The 25,274-nt window shown below is 36.1% G+C and overlaps 1 protein-coding gene across 5 annotated transcripts in view; it reads left to right on the plus strand.

Annotated features, from left to right (window-relative positions):
* Positions 1-25,274, plus strand: part of EMCN (endomucin) — a 113,457-nt gene that overhangs the window by 26,624 nt on the left and 61,559 nt on the right. For 3 of the 5 annotated variants that reach the window (XM_043870944.1, XM_043870942.1, XM_043870940.1), the window contains exons 2-3: positions 16,822-16,938; positions 22,529-22,606. In XM_043870944.1, coding sequence (XP_043726879.1) covers positions 16,822-16,938; positions 22,529-22,606 — 195 coding nt within the window. Of the gene's footprint in view, positions 1-2,512; positions 2,559-16,821; positions 16,939-22,528; positions 22,607-25,274 lie in introns of those variants that run through there. The other 2 variants (XM_043870941.1, XM_043870943.1) reach the window with 2 other exon arrangements.

Consider the following 25,274-nt stretch of genomic DNA (forward strand, 5'->3'; position numbering starts at 1 on the left):
TGCTTAGGAATAATTTGTTGCACAGCAATGAATAGCTAATTCAAGTGTTATCCAATAAAATTTGTAATACATTCAAGGTTTTGACATAAATTTGATATTTATATGAACAGAATGAACACCCTGTATCAAGTGAATTTTTCCCAATTAGCAAGGTAAATTCTTTTCTCTTAAGCAACATTCATAGTAAATGTTTGATTAATATTGGCTGAATTTATTTATATGATTCATTATTTACTTGCTTCATAAAGCCAGAAACATGTTTAGGATTATATGCCTTGACTATTAAATTCATTAAGTCAGAGCTTTAATTTACCATTGAATAAATGGTACAGATAGAATGATGCTTTATTACCATTTTACAATACTACATTACTGCTAACAAAAATAATAGTAGTAAATTTTATAAGCATATAGTTTTTTCCATTCTTCCAGCATAGATAATTAAAAAATTATGCATTGTTAATTATGGAAGTTATCATGTTTTTTCATGGCAGATATATTTTACTAATTAATTTAGTTTATAGTTATCATTGTGTTTCCAGAGGTACTTACATGAAAATTAATTTGTTAATGAATTGCATTTTGCTAACTGAATATTAGTAAAAGAATTACTGATTTTTTTCATCTAGTGAAACAAAAAAGTGAAATTTTAAGGTGAAATTCTTTTAACTTTCATTTGCCTATTGGGAAATTAAGTTAAAGAGACAAACAATATTAAAGAAATAAATTTGAAAAAGATTAAGTTAGTTTCGGATATTATTTCCTCAGATTAAACAGTGTATCATTCCAACTCCTTTTTCTTCTCCTCCCAGAATTCAGTTTACTTCGCTACTCACATTAGTTTCTGTTCTTTGACAATTTTGCTCCTACTTATTTAGACTGCAGGGATGGAAATTGAATGTGTTGTAATGAGAATCTAACCACTCTTAAGCAAAATAACGATAGTTACTACTTAGTTGTATATAATGATCTCACCACACAGTTTTATTTGCAAGTATAATTTTAAGATAAAATATCATACTAATTATTCACTTCTTGCTTGGGATTTCCTTTGCCTTTACACGTTTTCTTGATGTATTTATTCTGTACTGTTTTACTAAATTTGTACATTTTTTGCTTTTGCTGTTTTGTTATTCATTTTATATTTATTCCTACTAAACTTTGTCCTATAAATGAATAATAATTTACCTAGTTATTTTTCACTGTAAATTTCCTTACTATTATCTAAGATATTAAAAATGTAGCTCAATACACTGTCCTTTAAAAACCTGATTTTGATTCTAACTGGATTGTGATGGGCTATATGGCTCCTTTTTTATATACAGTTGATTCTTAAGCAACAAAAGTTTGAATTATGCAGATTCACTTATACGTGAATTTTTTAAAATAGTCAATACTATAGTTCTACAAGGCTTCCCATGTGGCCCTAGTTGTAAAGAACCTGCCTGCCAATGCAGGAGACTTAAGAGATGCGGGTTTGATCCCTGGGTTGGGAAGTTTACTTGGAGAAGGGCATGGCAACCCACTCCAGTATTCTTGCCTGCAGAATCCCATGGAGCCTGGTGCGCTATAGTCTCACAAAGAGTTAGATACAAATGAAGCAGCTTAGCAGGAACGCTTGCATAGTCCTACACAATTGGAATGAACGCTTGCATAGTCCTACACAATTGGAGGTCAGTTGAATTGGCGGATGCAAAACCTCAAATACAGAGGTGAAGGAGGAACTGCAGATCAGGAGGGAAGACTATAAATTATGTGCAAACAGTACAAGGGATCAGGACCCCTAACCCCCTAATGGTTTAAGGATCAGCTGTACGGCATTTTTTCTGCATAGGCTTTGGGGACATTAGTGAATTGTTGATCACCGATTCAGTCCTTCATTTATACCTATATTATCAGTAATCAGCTTTGGGCTCTTTTGACCTTGATTCTTAAATAAAGATGGGAATAATATATGGTGGCATGAGGTTAAAAAAGGAAGGATAAAAATGGAGTCAAGGCTGACTTTCTGTCATATGGAAAAGCTAAAATTTTGTACATTCAAAATAATTAAAGACGTATTTAGTGGCCTTAAAAAACTTTCACCTAAAGCAGTATTTCCAGGTACTTCAGATAATTTTAGGCATCATTGGAATTAAACAACGTTAACTCAAATCTCTATGATACTTATAGTTATCTAGGTGTATGTTTGGTGTTATGTCTTTACTGTCCAGTAACACTCACAAATTTCACTTTTCAATATAAGGAGAGCAGGGCTCAAGCATTAGAGACATCATAATCAATGATATCTTTATGGAATATGACTTTTGTTATGCTACTTATTTTTATAGTTAAGTTTTAAATGATTTGATTTTAAGGAAAAAGAGTAAAGAAATAATAGTAGATAAAGAGTATGAATAAGCTCATAAAGGTGGTAGAGGAGTGAGTGAAATTTTGGACACAGTTTCCAAAAGATTAAAACTTAGGAGACTGCTACAGCCATTTCCTTTTGCCAGTTTCTTTTTCTCACTAGAAACCTGCTAAAATGGACAAGAGTTTTGAAGACACTTTGAAAGTTGGTAAGTGACTCTTTTGAATTTAGCAAACACATTTCCCTTCAACCTTTATCACCCATGAGAATAGGAAGTGTAATACTTTCAAATGTTACAGAAGTCTCACTGCAAATAATAAAAATGCCAAGAACATAGAAAATGCCCTACAAATTCTTCCCAGATTTTGAAGTGACCCTATATCAGAAAAAAAACTCATAAATCCCAGTTTATGAACCATAAATTCAACACTGTTGAATTCACACAAAAAGCAGAGACATGTTTACAAATAGTAATAAAGCATAAATGAATAATGATTTCCCAATAAATTTAAACTCAGAAATTTTATTTCAATGTGAAGTTTCAATAGTAGATCATATGTTCAATATAAATACAACCCAAGTTTTACTTTCTTTTTTAACTAATGGTAATCTATTTAAAGTGATAGATTATTTATAATATTCTGAAGATTCTGGCTATTCAGGTAAAACTTAAATTTAGCATAAAAAAAACAGCTAATAAGCACCTACTGTCAAGTATGAGTAGCAGGAGATACACAGATAAATGTTAATGTTATCTATTAGAATTGCTTGAAAATTGATTTTTCTGGTATATTTCACATAATGATTCTAAACTAATAAAAATGTTTAGTTATACCGAGCACCATATTTCTTAAGCATGTTGGATAAACTAAGCTAATTATATATTTATAATAATGCAACATTACATCTATTGGTTTTCTTTTATTAATATTGCTGTTAGGAAAGTAAAATTTAATTGTTCTGGCATGAAGTCATCTTTAAAACTGGAAAAAATCAGTTTACAATAAATTCAACTGTAATATAATGGTAACTTTCATGCTTAGAAAACACTTTATACTTAAATACTGGTGGTATCTCAGATCTAGATAATTATCACTGCTGCACTGAAGTGCTTGCTCTATAGCTCCAAAGTCTATTCATTCTGATTATCCATCCTGCATATTTGGGAAGCAAATGATTTATAGCCAACCTTGGATTGATTTGCTATAGAATAAATTTACAATTATCTTCTGCCATAAACACATAATTGTGACTCAGCAAATTTGATTCTGAGTCTAGTAAACAGCATTTAACAAAATAAGAATAAGTTTTTATAAGAAGGATGGCTCCTGGATATATCCACCTTTAATATAAAAACATGCTCAGACTAAAGACTTACTTGCTGCTCTGGGAAAAAGTCCATTGCCCCACATTTCCTCAAATACTTCTTGTTGGAGAAAGAATTAAGTTTTCATATTCATCTTTATTTCCACTTTCCTGCATCCTTTGAATCTTGTACTCTATTTGGTTCCTTGTGACATTTTCTTCATCTTCGCACTGGCAACAACCAAAATGTAATTCCCCATGCTTTCCTGCAGGCCCAGAAAGATCCACTTAACTAGAGTCTTGCTGGATATTTGCAGACTTCATGTGGAATGCATTCCTGCGTGCTGCATGCGTAGGTGACATTATGCGTAGGGAGGGGGGCTTTACAACAGAGAGGTGCAAAGTTAAGGATGATTTTTAGATACCATCATTCTTAAAACGTTTTAGATGCTTCAGCTTCTTTCTTGGCCTATTCTCTCTTCTCTTCCTCTACATGTTCTGCTCTCTCACCCTCGAGGATTAAAAATAACAGATCATTTCTGCTTTCTTGGGAAGAGCAATTAAGTTCTTGCTTACATCTCTTTCAGTTTTGGGCATCCTTCTGAATTTCCAAAATCACTTCTTGCAAGTGTACCCATGAATATTTGTTCCTGTGCTACTGCTAAGTCGCCTCAGTCGTGTCTGACTCTTTGCGACCCTATGAACCCGTAGCCTGCCAGGCTTCTCTGTCCAAGGCCTTCTCCAGGCAAGAATACTGGAGTGGGTTGCCATTGCCTCTTTCTCACCCCAGGGATCGAACCCACCTCTCTTATGTTTCTTGCAGTGGCAGGTGGGTTCCTTACTACTAGTGCCGCCTGGCAAGCCTAAATAAGATAAGAAAAACTTTTCCATCCCAGTCTTCATCTTGGCACTTGGGAAAGGAATTTGGAGAGGTTCATTCTTCTTGCTAAATTTTAATGATATTATACAAAGGGGTACTACTTTTAAATAATAAGGCGAATGTGAGTTGATTGAGAAATAAAAATATATACTTTACGTCTTGCTGTCCTACTCTTTCAATATGGATGTCCTGATTTCTTCCACTGTCAGCAAAGCAGATACTTCCCAACCAAGCTTTGAAAACATATTCTGTAAATGTGTCTGTTGCACACTATTAAATAACAAAAATCTGTTGCAGCGTTCAGTGTAAGCTCTCTCTTTTTCCAAAGGCTGCATCTGTCCCACAACATGCAGAGTTATTTTTAAATGTGTTAGATTTAATTAACCCACCACAAGGGACTCCTTTGATGGCATCCTGAAGGAGTGTTCAAATATTTTTAATTTGGAAAATATACCATATAAAAGCTAGAAAGCTAGTCTCCAAAACAAGAAAGTAAACACCATGACTTCTCCTCTGTTCTTATATAAATACATGATGGGCATCTACTGGGTATCTGGTTCCATATGAGCAAAACTGAGCAATTTTTCCATCTCCAGTGTGGAAAACTGTGGAGAAACAGATTCACAGAAGGAAAGATAAGCTTTTATTCTAGCACTTGGAACTGGTATGTATTGGAAACAAAGGGCTGTAAATCCCCTGCTCTATTAAGTCTTTGCTTATCTGTTTCTGATTAAAAGTATGTCATGAGTGTTTAAAGACTGTCCACTATTTGCAGGGAATGAAAAGGCAAGGTATCAAATTCTGGCTCAGCTTGTAATGCTATATAAAGCCATTAGTCAAATGAACAAGATTATACTGTTATTGATACACCATGATCCACAAAGTAGTGGTCCTCCAATGTTTTGAAAATAAATCCTTCATTTACGTGAAAATTGTGAACTACCTTCCCAATAAGATAATAAATGGCACCCACTAGTTGAGAAAACAGAATGCTGCTAAATATCAGCATGCATGTGTCTGACTCTTTGCAACCCCATGTGTGTGTGCTAAGTTTGCAACCACAGACATGACATTGCAGTTCTAAGACTAGCCAATGTAGAGGAACAGAACACGAAAGATGGGATTAGAACATCTGAATATAAGCGAGACTCTCACACCTTCTACTCTGAGTCTTGACAAGTCACAATCAGACCTCAATTTCTTCATCTATAAAATGGAGATAATAGTAGTGTCTGTTCTACTGTTCTATGAAATTGTTAAAATCAAGTGATATGAAAGCAATTATTATTATACATTCTTAATTCCTGGAATGTCTATTATTTAAAGTTGTTTGTCTATTCAAATCATTCTTTTTAGGGCAAGAAAAGGTTGTCTTTGATTTTTTAGAAGATAGATTTTCAGAAGATAGAAATAACTTTTGTCCTCTTATTTTACCCTTAATAACTGAAATTACCATCTCTCAACAGATACAAATTAAAAAGCATTTAAAATCAGCTAGAGAGTTTTTCTTTACATTTAGAGAAGACAAAAGTAAGAGTTAATGAAATAATAAATATGACATCTCAAATTCAAGCAAATATCATTTTCTAGCTTCAAATGCAATACTGTAGACTTTTTACAAACTCAGCTGTCACTAATCAAAATTAGACATGAACACACATACACAGACCTACACATATACATTGTTGAGAAGGAGTTGTGTAGCTTATTGTATATGAGTGCTATTCATTCATGTTGGTATTAGTTTTACCTATGTAAAATAGTCCATCATTTGCTCTTCTATGTTGAAAAAAAGAACATTCCAATGCAAAGTAATCCAAATATCTATTTCAAATTCTGTCTTTCACATCTTCTCTATTTCCAGGTAGACTAACACCTAAAGGGAAATATATTTTGACCAGATAACATTTTCAGATTGCATATAGGGGTAGTCATTTTGTCCCTTGTAATATAGAATTCCTTTGGGGACTTAAATTTCTCCCAGGTGATGAGTTTATAACCCCATGAAGCCTTTGTATATAACTGCTGAAGTACAAACCTCCTTCTTGGTATGTAGAAATGCAACTTATATTTTATTATTTGCCATAATGGGTATTTGCATTGTAATTTAATCTTAGAAGTAATATAATTTTGTAGCTGAAGAAACTCTATTCAATAGACACTTTTCGTAGAGAGGAAACCAAGGCCCAAAGCAGTGAAGTGGCTCACGCAGTTACATCGTTAGCTGATGTCACAACTGCAGAATCTCTGTATCCTGCTACTTTCCATGGTGTCATTTCTTGTAAGTCACTCTTCTGAACTAATGTCACCTGCTGGAGGAGAGTGTCTAGGGAGACCTTCCCTGTTCCCAAGGAAATGCCAGGAGAGCCGGTATCACAGACCCAGGATTTCAAGTGGTGACAGTCTAAGCTCAGAGGAAAGCTGGGGGTGCCACTAGAGAGAGAGAAGGTGCTCTCCACGGTGATTGCTGCCTCTGAGTGGAGCCCAGAGCGGGGACAGAGCAGCGCTGTTCCTCCCAGGACTGAGGACGTCTGTGGTTTTTCCCCTTCCCAAGACAAGCCCAAGAGACTTGCTTGTAACATTTGCTGGAGGTGACCAGAGCCTGCGTGTGAAGCCTAAGCATCGGGTTTCCCTGGGAGATTTCAGAATCACAGAATCACATGTCTTCTCTGGGATCCGAGCAGAGCACGGCTGGAGGGGTCTCAGGATGGTTGTCTCAGAGCCCAGGAGGATGGCCAGGTCACTCCTGTCCCTGAATACTCCCATTCTTATTAATGTTATACAACCTTTGTCTTTTTATACCTCAAAGAGCTGACACACCTCAAACCTGGTACAGTATATAAAAAGTCCCCTTATAATAGAGTCCACGATTATGGAGCCTGATCTTTAAAGAATCACAGTTGTCTCATGAAGGAAAAATACCTGCACAGTCCCATAATTTCAAACCTGACACCTGGATGAATGGAGAAAATTTGCCTTGGGAGCCTCCGTCCGTTTGTCAGCCAAAGCACCTTGGATCTGCGGGTCCGTTTTGCAGATATTATTGTTTTCTGTTTAAGAAACTCACCAGTGCAGTGCTGCCTTCCTGTCCTCCCCAGAGGGCCAGGTGGCTGAGACACCTGTCCACGCCGGGACCTGCCGGGCCTGGCGCTCCCGCCCTACCTCACAGATGGCTGGCCACCTGAGGAGAGTCCCCTGTGGGGCAGAGCTCTCGCCCACTTATCCGCATGTTTTCTTCCTGTCAGAGATGAGATTCTCTTCTCAGCCCCCAAATTCATTCCACCTACGAAAGAGAAGCATTCTCAAACCCTTTGTGTTCGCTATAATATTTTGTTAGCCTTAATTGAAAAAATACTTTAAACTTCAAATCCCTTTTTTAAGAGTTCCCACTAGTTCTAATGCTTTCACTTAAAATGAAATTTCCCTGTTTTCCTCTCCTAAAAGATTCTACTTTTAAGTGTAATATCCTCAATGCCCCATTTCAGGCCTTATATTGTATAGTCTCTTTATTACTTGGCACTATTGACGTTCCCCTTCTTTTTGAATATCCTAACTGCTTTTTCTGCCATGAAACAATTTTTTTTTCTTTCCTTTTCATGCAAAATTATCTGATTCCTCTTGAAATCTGTTCCACCAGTGGAAGGATTCTGTTTATCCCAGACACATAGAGACATAACCTTATTTTGATTTCACTGAACTGGCATACAACCAACTAAACACAGTATTAATTATAGCACCACTAAGAAATAAGTTTATTGATTTATTTTTGGCTGTGCTGGGCCTTCATTGCTGTGTGGGCTTTTCTCTAGCTGTGGAGAGCAGGGGCTACTCTTTTGTTGCAGAACACCGGAACCAGGGCACACAGGCTTCCGTAGTCGTGACCCCCCCCCCAGGCTCTAGAGCGCAGGCTCAGTAGTTGTGGCGCATGGGCTTAGCTACTCCATGGCATGTGGGATCTTCCTGGGCCAGGGACTGAACCTGTGTCCCCTGCATTGGCAGGTGGATTCTTTACCACTGAGCCACCTGGGAAGCTCCAGCAACATTTGTATACAGCACCTTGACATAACCTTACAGTTGTTTCATATATGTGTAGCTTGGGTATCAAAATAAAGTCTAAATTCTTCTAGGAAGAACATATTTTTAATTTTGCTTAGCTTCTATTAAAATAGACAAATGTTTGTTGAGGTGAAAGTCTCATTGGCTAGTAGCTTACTTATGCACTTCGTATAGAAAATCTTGAAATTATCACACCAATGCAGATAGAAGAAATCATCATGAATACATCATCACGTAATAATTGTTTTCTTTAAATTGAGGAAAAAAATTGACTGTATTTCATTTGGTTGGAAGTAAGCCAAAGTGACCTTTGCTGGGTCAAAGGGCAATGTGTTGATATGACACTGATAATTAAATGGAATCAGTCCCTTATCTTTCATGAAGGTTCTGTTTTGATGGGAATGTAGAAAGTGGTATCATATTTCATTTATTTATTGTTGTTATATTAATATACAAATATATTTTACTTATCCATGTATAAATTTATAGTATACTATATTATATAATTAATATTTTAACATATTTTCATGTGTGGGGGAAAATTGAAACTTTCCACTTAAACTTTATTAATTCTTTGTTACTTCTTTTCAGACAAAGAAGATATAGGGTACAGTATTGAGCAAAAGTTATTCTAGCCATTACTGACAAAGTACTACAAAAAAGGACCTTCTCACTATTTATAACATCCAGGTTTATGCATTGCCATCACATATAAATATAAGAAGTGGATCTGTATTCATTATAAGCTGTAATACATAGTGGAGAAGCAGTTACAAGTGATAAATGAAAATTGACAACCACTTTATTTCAATATATAATCTGTAAAAGTTTCTAAAAGTCTAAGGGATGGTATTTATAGGAAGTGGCACTGCATGAAGACAATATAAAATAGTGGAAGCAATACATTCTAAGTTTTTGAAATATAAACTCTATTTTACCTTCAGTTCCATAAAGCAATTAATCTAGTTTATGAAGTTATTGCCTAATAATGGTACTTTGAAGGTTTATAAAGAAACCATTCTGTTTCCTTAAAGAACTTAAAACCTTCTGAAGTTGTCTTTATGGTTAAAACTGGCTAAAAAATATGTTTTCTCAGATAGTTCAAAGGAAAACTTCAGCAGTGTCTCTGCCACAAGTGCATTCCACATACACAAATAGTAGAATTAGAGAAGGAATTTAACTAACTGGTGCCGTGATCTTTGAAACTCCCTTAAACTCATACATTTTCTAAGCTGTAAAATGTATGGATTCTATTACATTAGGGTATTTTTGAGAAGTTCTTTCCAGGTTTCAAGTTCTAGAATTTTAAGTTATCGTCCTTCAGTGTTTGTGCTGATTTAGAAGAAGCAAGATCAATCATCTTTAGTAGTGGATTTTCAGTGGACTTTAGACACAAACTTGGTAGGGGAGAAGGTAGATGGGGAAATAGTTTTGAAACAGAGCAGAACCCTATGGTCCTTACTCCCCCACCCCCACCCACTGGCCTGCCTTTTGTCTGTGGAAAAACTTTAACCAAACAATAAGTTCAATCAGAGAAGTGAGAACATGAAGAAACAAAGGAAAGCAGTCCAATAAAACTAAATAATAACAGTTTAGTCATTAAGCATAGTTAAGGACCTCTAGTTCCTCCTCAAGGGCCATAGATAATATTCTGAGCCATATCCTGTGAGCTGTCTTATAGATACTGAAACCCCCACCAGGTAGGAGAAGTTAATTGCATTATGACCAGATTGTAGCCATGATGTAAGGTGCCGCACTCTTGAGAACTGGCCTCAAAGAAATCAGAACAAACCGACCCTGGAACTGAAGATTACCTGTACTTAAAACAGTCAAGATGACACTGCTCAGACCACCAATGACCAATTTCAAGATGACTGTCAGAGTCAGCCGTGCTGTTTCTGCGCGTAGCACATTTCTTCCGTCTATAAAAGCACTTCCCCATTGACAGTCAGTGTGCAGGGGGGTGGAGTGGGTAGTCGACCTTTGGACAGGAGTCCACCTTCCCCTCACTGTGGGTTGCCAGCATCCGAGATAAAGCAAACTTTCCACCAACCTTGCATCTTTATTGGCTTTTGAGCGGCAAGCCACTGGACCCCCTTACTTTTGGTTACAGTTGCTCATTATGAGGATGGATGAAATTCTAACTCTCAGAGATGATTTGTGAGTTACCTATAAATGTAATTACAAAACATGTTAAGAAGATTGGAGTCAATAACTTGATCATTTGAAAACAGGAGAAAATATGATACCTGGTTTCTAGCCATAAACTGAATTCTCAAAGTTCTTATTTCGTAATTAAAACAGTGATTGTCATTAAAATCCCAATAATGCTTCATTCTTTCATAATGTAGGAAGCTGGTGCTTTGCATCCCTTCTGCTCTCTCAGCATAAGCATAATGGTATAGGGTGGAGTGGGGACGAAGCACCATCTGTTTCTCTCAAGAGCAGCACTCTCTGGTTTGGCACAAGCAAAGCCATGAAGCACAGGTCTCCTTGTTAAATTTATCTTTAAACATTTTGGAGGTAAAGAGAGGAACAATGCTACCTCACCGTGTCCTGTGAAGAGAAAATACTTCAGAATAAACCATTTCCCTCAATAGTTTATTATGAGATCAAATCAGACCTAGAATAAATTTACAGATAATAGAGTAAAAGCATAATTGATAGTTACTCATACCCTGGTCAATACAACTTTAATGGTGGTGTGTGTCAGTCACTCAGTCATGTCCAACTCTTTGTGACCCCATGGACTGCAACTCACCAGGCTCCTCCATTAGTGGGATTCTCCAGGCAAGAATACTGGAGTGGGTTGCCATTTCCTTCTCCATTAATGGTGGTAGTTAGAATTGGGAAGATCCCTGGAGAAGGAAATGGCAATCCACTCCAGTATCCTTGCCTGGAGAATTCCATGGACAGAGGAGCCTGGTAGGCTACAGTCCATGGGGTCACAAAGAGTCAGACATGACTGAGTGACTTCACTTCACTTCAGAGAGAATAAATCTTTTCCATCATATCAGGAGAGAAAATTTCTATTTGCATTTTTTTCAACTCAGTAAATCTCTTGTTTTTTTCAATTCTAAATACCTTCAAAGGATTAGAAATATCCTTTGAAGCTTTAAGTCTAATATGGAAACATAAAATAAAAATATGTTTGTTTATTTACATGTATATGACAGTATGAATGCTTGTTATTAAAAAGAAAAAATGAGATATTTTGTCTCTTTTTTCATCCTAAGCACATGGGGGCAAAACATCAGTGTGTCTAGTCACTTCCACACTTTTAGTCTGACACCTTGTCAGAGGCAGAAAGCAGGTGCGGGGCAGTGTGGCTTGGCATGGATCCACCATGGTTAAGGGTATCTTCTCTGGAGTCAAGGGTCTCTGTACTGAAATTCCAATTGTCTTACTTCCCTGTGTACAATATGGGCAAGCTTCTTACCATGTTTGAGCTTCAGCGTCCTCACCTATAAGATGGTGATCATAAGACTATGAGCATTGTAGGGTCTTTGTTAGGATTAAATAAAATAATCCACAGAAAGTACTCACATAGTACCTGGAACATAGTGATGTCCCATATTTATATGGGTTATTTGTCAATCCTTGCCAAAAGAAGAAATGCTCTCTGTTGAACAATCTGAAGAACTAGTAATGGAGATAGTAATGAGTGCTGGGAAATCAGTGGCCAAACGTGTAGAAGGAAGAAGAGGAGGACAAACCTTACATCATATCATTATATCTCAGTCTTCCTAAGTGAACAGTGAAAAAGAAGAAAACAATAGAATGGGAAAGGTTAGAGATCTCTTCAAGAAAATTGGAGATCCCAAGGCAACATTTCATGCATGAATGGGCATAATAAAGGACAGAAACCATAAGGACTTGACAGAAGCAGAAGAGATTAAGAGGTGGCAAGAATACAAAAGAACTATACAGAAGAAGTTTTAATGACCCAGATAACCATGATGGTGTAGTCACTCTTCTAGAACTGGACAACTGGAATGTGAGGTCAAGGAGGCCTCATGAAGCATTACTATGAACAAAGCTAGTGTAGGTGACAGAATTCCAGGTGAGCTATTAAAAATCCTAAAAGATGATGCTATTAGATTAGTGCACTCAGTATATCAACAAATGTGGAAAACTCATCAGTGACTACACTAAAGTCTTTGATTATGAGGATCACAATAGACTGTAGAAAATTCTTTAAGAGATGGGAATACCAGACCACCTTACCTGTCTCCTGAGAAACCTGTATGCGGGTCAAGAAGCAACAGTTAGAACTGGACATGGAAAAAAAGACTACTAGTTCCATACTGGGAAAGGAGTACGTCAAGGCTGTATATTGTCAATCTGATTTTTTAATTTTTATGCAGAGTATATATGCAGACTATCAGCTAGATGAATCACAAGTTGGAATCAAGATTGCCAGGAGAAATTTCAACAACCTCAGATATGCAGATGACACCATCCTAATGACAGAAACTAAAGAGGAACTAAAGAGTCTCTTGATGAAGAGGAAAGAGGAGAGTGAAAAAGCTGGCTTTAAACTCAACATTCAAAATGCCAAGATCATGGCATCCAGTCCCATCACTTCATGGCAAATAGAAGGAGAAAAAGTGGAAGCAGTGACAGATTTTATTTTCTTGGGGTCCAAAACCACTGCAAATAGTGATTGCAGCCATGTAATTAAAAGACGCTTGCTCCTTGAAAGGAAAGCTATGACAAACCTAGACAATGTATTAAAGAGCAGAGACAACATTTTGCCAACAAATGTCCATGTAGTCGAAGCTATGGTTTTTCCAGTAATCATATACAGGTGTGAGAGTTAGACCATAAAGAATTGATACTTTTGAATTGTAGTGCTGGAGAAGATTTTTGAGAGTCTCTTGGACTCTGAGGAGATCAAACCAGTCAATCTTAAAGGAAATCAACCCTAAATATTCATTGGAAGAACTGATGATGAAGCTCCAATACATTGGCTACCTGATGTGAAGAGCTGACTCATTGGAAAACACCCTGATTCTGGGAAAGACTGAGAGCAGGAAGAGAAGGGGGAAGCAGATGATGAGATGGTTAGATAACATCACCGGCTCAATGGACATGAATTTGAGCAAATTTCAGGGGATAGTGGAGGACAGAGGACCCTAGCATGCAGCAGTCCATGGGTTCACAAAGAGTCACTTAATGACTTAACAGCAACAAATATCTCAATCTTACTATGTTAATTATGTGGTAGAAATTTGTGGCTAGAAATTTGCCTACTAGTTTGCCTCAAACTATAATGTGAACTTACTGATTTCACATGACGACTTCAAGAGGGCCAACAACATTGGTAAGCATAAAGATGGGAGCTTTTAGTTCAAGCTCAACTAGTGGCTTCTCATTTTCTGCCCTCCTCATTCCCCAATCATGTTTTCTACAATTGAATTTCCTTTTGGTCTCTTCCCATTGCTCCAAACAGACTTATAGGTAAAGTCCCATGTCTCTGGGTTGGTATTCAAAGTTCTTTATAATCTGGTCTCCAGAATTTTACCAGATACATCCACCATGTCTTGTCATAGCAATAGCAGTTCAGCCAAACAGAACTCTTTGCCATGCCCTCAAATCCCTCTCATTCCCCCATTTCACACCTTCACTCATGTTCTTTCTTCTTTCGGTATGAACATGTTACTCACTCTTCAAGCTCCAGCCCCTATCAACTCTCTCATGAAGTATTCCTTACTCATGCCAGAAGAGTGGTCATCTTTGATAAATTCTTGCCTCAATTTTTTCTTGCCCCACAGTTTTCAAATTTTTAGCTGGAATCACTGTTAAGAAATACATTTTGCATTGACATATATTTCATTCAGAGATACACACCACATACACACACACACACACACTCCTAAGCAAAAGCTTCATGAAACAATACTTACTCTCATTATTTACAAAACTACACTACAATATTGTAATTAGCCTCCAACTAATAAAAATAAATGAGAAAAAAAAAAGAACTTTTCAGACAAAAAAAAAAAAAACTACTCTAATGTTGTCTCTTTTCTCTTTCGTTTGGGGAAAAAGCTCTGACTGCAATGCATTAAATAGATTTAAATTTCTCTTTAATTGTCAATAACCCAAAGTTTGAGAAACACTGTTATACACATCTCAGAGTATTCTTTGTTATTTATTGGGTACAGACATATTCCCTACCATATTAAAAGCTCCTTAAATGTGATACTGTTTGGTACAACATAAAGTCTTCCACTGTATTTAACTGTGCTTGTCATATTAGCTACCAGTAAGTGTGCGGAAGCAAAAAGGAAAGAAGGAAGGAAAGAATGAAGTAAGGAAGGGAGAAAAGAAATATGAAAAATATCTCTGGAGTTGTGGATTATACTCAGAAATTAAGGCTGTTTTCTATTTAGCAAGTCAAAGATAGAAATCATTCAAGCTATTTACAGATAAAGTTCCCATCCAAGTAGTATATGCTTCTTTGAATAACTTCTTCTTCAATCTCAATTTAAACTTAGTAATTAGTATTATATCATGGACTCTAGAACAAAAAGAAAGATAGCAAAAACAATGACTAATAAATAGAGCGAAGGTAACTTCATATGTGCTGTGTTCCTTTCATCTGCTAGATATTGCAAGGCAGGAGGGGAAGGAAGTAAGACCAAGGGTGTGAATGTATCTCCAGAGGTGAAAAAAACCTTTGATTTGGTTTAGGTAAAGCCTGTGAAAAGGCAGTGTTGTTGTTCCTGTGTGCGCTGAACATGTCAAGCAATTTCTGTGAGCTCTTTGTAAACAAAGACAGAGCTAAGTGCTGACTCTCCCAAGCCCCTCAGATCTACAAAATGAAGCATGAAGAACATTCTTATCTCATGACATCTCAAATATTGCTTTTCACTGACTTTCAAGATTAGTGTTTTTTCCTCAAATTCAAAGAGGAAAATTTTGGACGAAATTTAAATTTGACAAATTATACGAATGACATACATTTACTGTAATGACATACCCAATTTGACTGGAGTTTGAACATAAATTTTTGTTGTTCAGAGTGCACCCTCTTATCAACATGTGTTTCTCTGACTCTATATACAACTGACCTTTGAACAAAATGTGTTTGAACTACTTGGATCCACTTATATGATTGTATGTTTGTGTGTATGTGTGCTCACTCATGTCCTACTCTTTGTGACTCCATGGACTGTAGCTCCACCAGGCTCCTCTGTCCATGGGATTTTCCAGGCAAGAATACTGGAGTGGGTTGCCATTTCCCTCTCCAGGGGATCTTCCCGACCGAAGGATCAAACTCACATCTCTTGTGTCTCCTTCATTGGCAGGCAGATTATTTACCACTGTGCCACCTGGGAAACCCCATATGCTTGTATAAATGTTAAAAAATTACAATAATATTATGTGAAACAAATCTTTCCATAGATCACTGAGAATTCCTACATATTTCCCTTAAAAAAATAATATTGCAATGGAAGTTTTAAGAGTTACTGTAAGATAGTGACTTTCTATTGCCAAAAAATAATTATTAAAAATAAATATATAATATATATAACATTGTATTGTCTTCACTTCTGTACTTTTGATTATTACAACTGAGAAAAATAAATCACTTTAAAAGGCAGATTTATGGTGGCTCTATCGCCAAGAATTTAGGCTTGTAGCAATTGTTGAATTTTTTAATCTATTGTCTACTAATATATTCCAAAGGGACAATAAATTTACATATATAGTTAGACACACACACACATATTTATATCTATATATAGAGAGAGAGAAAAGGGGGGAGGAGAGAAAGAAAGGAGAATGTATGGCCCAGGTAGAAATGAATTAATACTGAGATTTTAGTATTTAGTAACAATAACTTGCTATAAAAACACTTGGTAAAATATTCACTGTCCAGAGAGTATTTGTTTAATTATTTCACCTGACAATGTTACTTTAGTTGCTTAATTAATTGTCAAACTTACACATGTATTCCTCACTAGTTTTGTAGGATATTATTTTCTTTCAGAACCACAGACTGCTCCTGCAACCATCTTAAAAATTCATGCCATCAGTGAGAAGCTGATGGAGTTAATGAATGAATACTGAACTCAAGGTTGAGTTCTTTTACAATTAGAAAATTAATTCCAAAATCATACATACAGTTTATTTTGTTTAAATATACTATAATGTTGATTAGCAAAATAAATGTAAATTTTAATGAAGCTACTTTAACGCAATTTATTTTTTTCTGAAGGCTCAACTACATCCACTCCACTATCAACAACTAATGAAAGAAACACAGCTGCACCAGCAATAGACTCAGCAGCATCACCAAATGTTGAGAAATCAACAGTTGAAATATCTACTAAAGGTAGGATTAATTTTTCATGACCTTTGTTCTAACTTAAACAATAAAATTATCACCCATATAATTTAATCACAGGAAACTAATTTGGGAATCTTGTATCTATGGTATGAAAGTCTGGGTTATTTCCTTATTTTGAAATGTATGTGTTATTTTGGGTTGAATACAGAACTCTGAGATCATAGTGGACTTCTTTTTTTGGATCACTTTTTGTTTGAGAATGATCTTATTGTAAGGGTTATGCATACAAAGTTTATTTTTAGAGAATAAAAAATTACCATTTCTCAGTCACAAAAATATCTTTCTAACTATTCCAGTTCCCCAGTTAAGCAGCACAGCTAACATGGTGGAACTGTATTAATAATAGACTGATTTTATTAGTTACATTGGGCTGATAGTAGATTTAATCAGTAAATTTCAGTAGCAGGGTCATCATTATGGTCACTGGACTGAGTGACACCTGTATCATGTTTTATGGCTCTTGGTATTAAAGAGAATTACCTTATCATCCATGAAAAATAAAATGAGCCATTAGTATCATTCAGCTAAAAACTCAAGAGATTATTAACGCAGCACATAATGCATTTCCCATCCTGAAAAAAACATAAAATGAGGCATATCATTCAGGTCCAGTAATCAGTGGAGCAGGGGAAATAGAAGTGTTTGTTGATTATCCATGGGCAGTAATATGATTAGCATGCTAAGGTCACAGAAATACCTAAAAATCATGTACCCTAATGAACTGAAATCTCCACTACTGTCTTTCTTGCCCTCCTATTCCTCATTTAACTTCCATTCGAAGACATACAGAAGATTGATAAGGGCTAGTTCACTGGACTTGAATGTGATGTTGATACTCAAGAGAAAAGGAGTATTGTGAATATAGTTCATTGTTTCCAAACTGTCTAATTCTAATGTGAAACCAAACCAACCCTTAGAACTTCTTTACCAAACTGAGAGCATTACATTGCACCTTGAGGGCAGCACAGGGGATTTATTCTCAAAATGTGGTACAATCTACATTACCAACTAGGGGAAACTCCAAATGACTGTCAGCGAGCCAGGGACCATGAAACCTTCAACCAACACTCCACAGGTTGAATTATTTCATTGTTTATTTTAATTTTTACAAAGCATATCTCTTTCTCTCTCTCTCTCTCTCACATATATATAAAAACGTGTATATTTTTATATAAAGGTATATAATATAATATCTCTATCTCTATCTCCCTTCAATCTCTGTGAGTTGCCAAATGAGTCCTTAGCATAAAATTATTTGATTTTGATAAAACATATACTTTTGCAAGCGATAGTGTGAAAATGTTAGTCACTCAGTCATATCCAACTCTTTGCAGTGCCATGAACTACACCCCGCCAGGCTCCTCTGTCCAGGCTAGAATACTGGAGTGGGTAGCCATTCCCTTCTCCAGGGGATCTTCCTGACCCAGGGATCAAACCTGCACCTCCCACATTGCAGACAGATTCTTTCCCATCTGAGTCACCAGGAAAGCCCTTGTAATCAATTATATCCCCCTCAAAGAACCAGAAAACAGAGAAGGCAAGTGTGGATGTTGCATGAAGCCCCAAAGAGTTAAAGTTCCACAGTTTTTCTGTTAACTACTTGGAACGTATGCTTTCTAAGTGGGAAGATCCCTAGCCTGCCTACAATGGTCTATGATGAATAACACTGTCTAAATAATAACACGAGTCCTGACCACCATGGTAAATGATCATGAAAGGGTGGAGGTGGAGGTTTCACTGAAAAAAATCCAGAGTTGTAATTTGTGATACCAAGAATTCATCTTACCTTTTTCACTTGAAAGAGAAAGTTTATACCTACTCTTGTGAAACATAATGGGGGAGACCTTTACATCAACTTTACCTTTGGTGGCTCCTGTCGAGGGACACTTGATAGAACAGTTGAAATCATGTGTACACACACACACACACACACATTTCTCCTAATTCCTTTTGAGGGACATTTTTACTGTTTTATATTACCTATGTAAAAAAAACTAAGCTACTCTGTCTGTGTTTTTCAAAATTTGTCCAAGTAAGTTTTAAACTATTCACATCCAATTATAAAAATGGTAATAGACCAGAATAGTTTTTCTTTTTTTAATTTTCATTATAAAGATGTCCATATGTACCCACAAATAAAGAATACTGTAATTCATCTCAGAATCAATAATCATCAAGCTTTTACCCCATTTGCTTCATTTTTCTTTTTCTTTCTCCTTCTTTCCATCCTCCTGCCATCCCTTCTTTCCCTCTTTCCTACTTTGTACCTCCCTCTTTTCCTTCCTTCCTGCTTCTTTTCTTCCTTTATTCTCTCTCTCTCTCTCTGTATTTTGCTTTTGGAAATTTTTAAAATATAAATTTATTCATTTTAATTAGAGGCTAATTACTTTACAATATTGTAGTGGTTTTGCCATCAGACTTTATTCCATTTTACCTCTGCACACTAAGAGTGCATCACAAAAAATAAGAATAATTTATTACAAAGCTACAGTGTTATTATTAAATTTTCTGAATTAATAGTAATGAATTAGTATCATTTAAAATCCATTTCAAAGGGCTTTAAGGGTTAAAATCTAGTAACCATGAATAGAACAGTGGGAGAAAGAAGGAAATGAGCACATTCTGGGGTCATGATGAATGAACAATGATGGAGAAGAATGATGAAGATTGATGGTGGAGAAAAGATGAAAAAGGAAAAACAGCTTCTGATGTCCACAAACCCCCTGGATCCAGGATGAGAAACAGAGAGTCTGGCATGGTGGAAGAGATGGGTGAAGACATCAGGCAGCCGGGGGTCCATTGCACTTGAAGGAAAACGAGGGAACAACAGTGGAGAAGAGAAAGGAACTCCTTATCTGATTTACTTGATCACCACTTATATATTAAGGGCATAAGTTAGTTGGACTTAATATATGGATATTGCCTGTGTTCCTAAAAACAATATACTTAATACACAGATGAGGAATATACATCAGAAGGACTGATGCTGAAGCTGAAGCTCCGATACTTTGGCCACCTGATGTGAAAAGCCGACTCGTTGGAAAAGACTGATGCTGGGAAAGATCGAGGGCAAAAGGAGCAGGGGGCAACTGAGGATGAGATGGTTAGATAGCATCCGTGACTCAGTGGATGTGAATTTGAGCAAACTTTGGTAACTAGGGAAGGACAGAGAAGCCTGGCGTACTACAGTCCATGAAGTCTCAAAGATTGGGACACAACTTAGTGACTAAACAACAACAAAGAAGACCATGGAAAATTTGCCTCAAATTCTCATACTCTAACCAGTGTATCAGGATATATGGCTTTCTCTTTTCAGGCTTGTGAGGAGTTTTTTATGTTGTCTCATTCTTCAAAGTAACCACTTTTAAATTATATAATAATACCATAAAAAATATATCTATAGTGAAATCATTTTTATTCCCCATTCCTCATGGCCACCAAGGTCATTTTAGACATAAAGGATTTACCAAAAAATATAACATGGAGAAATATTTTTATTTTCATTTTAAGTTGTCCCAGTCAGATTTTCTTCTTAAAGGTCAATAGTTGATTTAAGCGTTTATGTTTATCTAAAATATGTACATTTTCCTCCTTATGACAATGGCAGAAATTTTATCATCAGAAAAATGGAAAATATGCAGCCAAGATGGGAATCCTTGCAGTGATGTAGTCACGGTGGCACAGGTGCTGGTAGAACTTTGCCCAAAGCAGGCTTGTTTTTAGAAGTTTACTCAATTAGAGAGATGGGATTTGATCTATCTCTAGATGTGTATCACATGCTCTGCCCATTTTGTTCAAAGGCCAAATGGCCAGGGTTAAAATCAACATTTGGTCAACACTGAATGTCATCATTATAAAAGGAACTTTTAAAAATAAACCTGCAATTTCATTATTAAAATGTAACTATTATTCAACATTTTAAAAACACTTTATAGTCAGATATATAAGCTGAATCATTGTGCAGAAATAAAAATTCTCAGCACAGATACTTGCCTTGAGAACCCCATGAACAGTAAGAAAAGGCAAAAAAGATAGAACACTGAATGATGAACTCCCCAGGTTGGTAGGTGCCCAATATGCTACTGAAGATTGGTGGAGAAATAACTCCAGAAAGAATGAAGAGATGGAACCAAAGCAAAAACAACACACATTTGTGGATGTGACTGGTTATGGAAGCAAAGTCCAATGCTGTAAAGAGCAATATTGCATGGGAAACTGGAATGTTAGATCCATTAATCAAGGCAAATTGAAAGTGGTCAAACAGATGGCAAGAGTGAACATCGACATTTTGGGAATCAGCGAACCAAAATTGACTGGAATGGGTGAATTTAACTCAGATGACCATTTTATCTACTACTGTGGGCTAGAATCCCCTAGAAGAAATGGAGTAGCCCTCATAGTCAACAAAAGAGTTTGAAATGCAATACTTGGATGCAATCTCAAAAACGATAGAATAATCTTTGTTCGTTTCCAAGGCACATCATTTAATATGACAGTAATCCAAGTCTATGCCCCAACCAGTAATGTTGAAGAAGCTGAAGTTGAATGGTTCTATGAAGACCTACAAGAACTTCTAGAACTAACACCCAAAAAGGTGTCTTTCATTATAGGTGACTGGAATGCAAAAGTAGGAAGTCAAGAAATACCTGGAGTAACAGGCAAATTTGGCCTTGGAGTATAGAGTTTTGCCAAGAGAGTGCACTGGTCATAGCAAACACCCTCTTCCAACAACACAAGAGAAGACTTGTGTTCAACACAAGAAGAATTATTCACACATGGACATCACCAGATGGTCAATACAGAAATCAGATTGATTATATTCTTTGCAGCCAAAGATGGAGAAGTTCTATACAGTCAGCAAAAACAAGACAGGGAGCTTACTATGGCTCAGATCATGAACTCCTTATTGCCAAATTCAGACTTAAACTGAAGAAAGTAGGGAAAACCACTAGACCATTCAGGTATGACATAAATCAAATCCCTTATGATTATACAGTGTGTGTGAGAAATAGATTCAAGGGATTAGATCTGATAGACAGAGTGCCTTATTAACTATAGACAGAGGTTCGTGACATTGTACAGGAGGCAGGGATCAAGACCATCCCCAAGAAAAAGAAGTGTAAAAAGGCAAAATGGCTGTCTGAGGAGGCCTTACAAATAGCTGTGAAAAGAAGAGAAGCAATAGGCAAAGGAGAAAAGGAAAGATATATCCATTTGAATTCAGAGTTCCAAAGAACAGCAAGGAGAGATAAGAAAGCCTTCCTTAGTGATCAATGCAAAGAAATAGAGGAAAACAACAGAAGGGGAAAGACTAGAGATCTCTTCAGAAAATTAGAGATACCAAGGGAACATTTCATGCAAAGATGGGTAGAATAAAGGACAGAAATGGTATGGACCTAACAGAAGTAGCAGATATCAAGAAGAGGTGGCAAGAATACACAGAAGAACTCTACAAAAGTTTGCCCAGTATCTATAGAAAGATTTTCACTTTCAAATTAGACTTACTTTTATTTACTCCTTGACCAGCAAGATGAAATTGTAACTAATAATAACATTATCTATCTTATCAAATTAGGAACCTCCAGCGAGGAAGCCACAAAAATGCCTTACCTATCAACACTGTCTCCAGTAACCCCAAAAGCTAAAGGTGATGGTGAGTAATGGCCATTTGTTTTGCCACCAATTTTCTTTTATCATTCACATACCATAATATTCAGTATTCCATTCAGTGCGTTTTAGTATATTTACAAGCTTGTGTAATCACCTGGAACATTTTCATCACCCCTAAAAAAACTCTAAATCTATCACAATCACTCCCCATTCCACCCTTCCTTTAGTCCCTGGCAACCATTACTCTACTTACTACTTTTACAGATTTACCTATTCTAGAAGTTTCATATAAATGGAATCATATAACATATGATCTTTTGTGTCTGGCTTCTTTCACTTACTATAATGTTCTTAGATTCATCCATGCTATGACATGTATCTGTAGTTCATACTTTTTTATGACTAACTAGATTTCATTGTGTAAACAGATCACATTTTCTTTATTTATTAGTTGATGGACATTTGGATTATTTCTACTTTTAACCTATTGTAAATAATGATGCTAAGAACATTTATGTATATGTTTTTGTGTGATCATGTGTTTTCATTTCTCAGGTATTGTCCAAATTTAATAAACAAAACTTGAATATTTTAAATAGAGTTGATGAGCCAGAAGAGGGCCCATCAGAGGGGGTCAATAGCAGAGCCCAACAGGAAGAAAGACCCTCTTCTTTCCTGGCAATTACTCAATGAAAAGCCATACACTTTTGTTTACTATAGCCATTCTCACTTCTTCCTCCCCTCTATAAAACTGTTGTTTCCTCGCTGTGTGGTAGCTTGCATGTGGCTCACCATGGTCGCAGACTCTGAATTGCAGTTCTTTTCTGATCCCAAATAAATGCATCTTCGCTGGAGAAATATCTGGCAGTCCATTTGTTTCAGGTCAACAATGAACAGCTTGATATGTAATTGTGGAGTCACATGGTAACACTATATATAACTCTGAGGAACTGATTTCCAGAGCAGCTGCATTATATTAATTCCCACCAGGAATGAATAAGGGTATCAGTTCTTCATTTTCTAGCCAATATTGTTGTCTCTCTTTTTTGTCATACCTGTTCTAGTGAGAGTGAAATGCTACCTCACTGTGGTCTTGATTCACATTTTCCTAAGGACTGATAATGTTGAATATCTTAGATGCTCATGGACCATTTATATACCTTGTTTAGAGAAGTATCAGCTCTGTTTGATTCTTCACTATATTTTCCAGCTCTTTATTAAACTTCTCACTGTGATTCACTCCCGAGTTCATTGAGCTTGTCATTCTTCTCCCAAGTTCACTGACCATCTTCATTATCATTACCTTGAGTTCCTTATAATGTAAATTGCTTATCTCCACTTAATATCTTTAATTGTGGAAAATCTTTTCTGCTAGTCATTCAGAGATGGTTTCTCTGTAAATAGTTGTAATTTCACTGTACCTGTAGACAGAGGTGAGCTCAGGATCTTCCTAATCCATCATCTTGTTCACACCTTAGGTTGTATTATCATTTTTAAAGATTATTTTAAAATTATTATTTAAACAGAATGAGTTTCAGAGAGGTTAAATGACTTAAAACAAAAGTGCAAATTCATAATAACAATTTGGAATTTGAAAGTTAGTCTTTTAATTTCAAATTTTTTTCTCCATTGAACTAATTCATAGTCAAATATTATCTGATGAATAAGTATTATTATTTGACCTCAACTATTACACTTGGATATTAAATAATGAGCCTTTCAGGTATTAACTGCTTATATAGCTTACTTTTCTTACAACACTAAATAGTCACATAATTTTATAACTTTTTCTTTTCTGTTTTTAGTACATGTTCTGATTCTTTCCCTGCTTATAGGATTCTTTTCCCTTTGGGTGAGATTGCTAGCCTGCTATGAATGGTTATTTTAGGTTGCTTCTTTAAGAGGATAACATGTATACACATACATAAATACAACAAACTTATTAGAATTGTGTTTCTAAAAGGGTAAATACGTCCAAGTAAAAGGTGATATTCCTGGGCATTGTGTAGAAATAGTAGTAGCATATCAATTTCATAATAATGAAAGGTCTTATTATTTCTGCCTACTTTGATCTTGTTCATCTGACTTTCAGTGTGGACAGACAAGGTCTGATTTTAGGACCCTCATTATTAAGGCAATAGTTGTCTAAAATTGTTTGTAATTAGCAGAAACATTTCCTCATAAAATCTTTTGAGAAAGTCCAAAATGTGAATATATCAAACAAATAGAAGTTGAACTGCTGAGTTTGAAGCCGTGTAGTGGTGGTAAGTGCAGAGTGGACTGCTGGCTATTTCTCTCTCTTACCATCAAAGACAGCCTGCAAGGCTTCCTACAGAGCCCTTCAGGCTTTAGTGGTACAGTTAAAATTTACTGAGGTAGTCATCATTTTGTTTACTTAAGTTCTATTTATAGTAAAATAAAAAATGAATGTGATCTGCAACTGGAAAGCAAAGCAACTCTTTTTCACCCATCACCTGACCTGGGAATGACCTCATTGGTAATCATGAATTAGAGTCTTCCAAAGGGGCAGCTCAAGTGTTGAGAAACTTTTAATGTCCTCATAAACATGATTGCTGATTTTTCATATGTAATACTTTATGAGTAAATAATACCAATAGATAAGAAAAAATAAAGAAGAAACTCCTACTAGTATTTGTTATGGCTCTAAGAAACACTGTGAAAATAGAGTTTAAGGAAATAGAAAGTCAACA

Source organism: Cervus elaphus, chromosome 17 (genome assembly GCF_910594005.1).
Source record: "Cervus elaphus chromosome 17, mCerEla1.1, whole genome shotgun sequence".
Classification (NCBI taxonomy): Eukaryota; Metazoa; Chordata; class Mammalia; order Artiodactyla; family Cervidae; genus Cervus; species Cervus elaphus.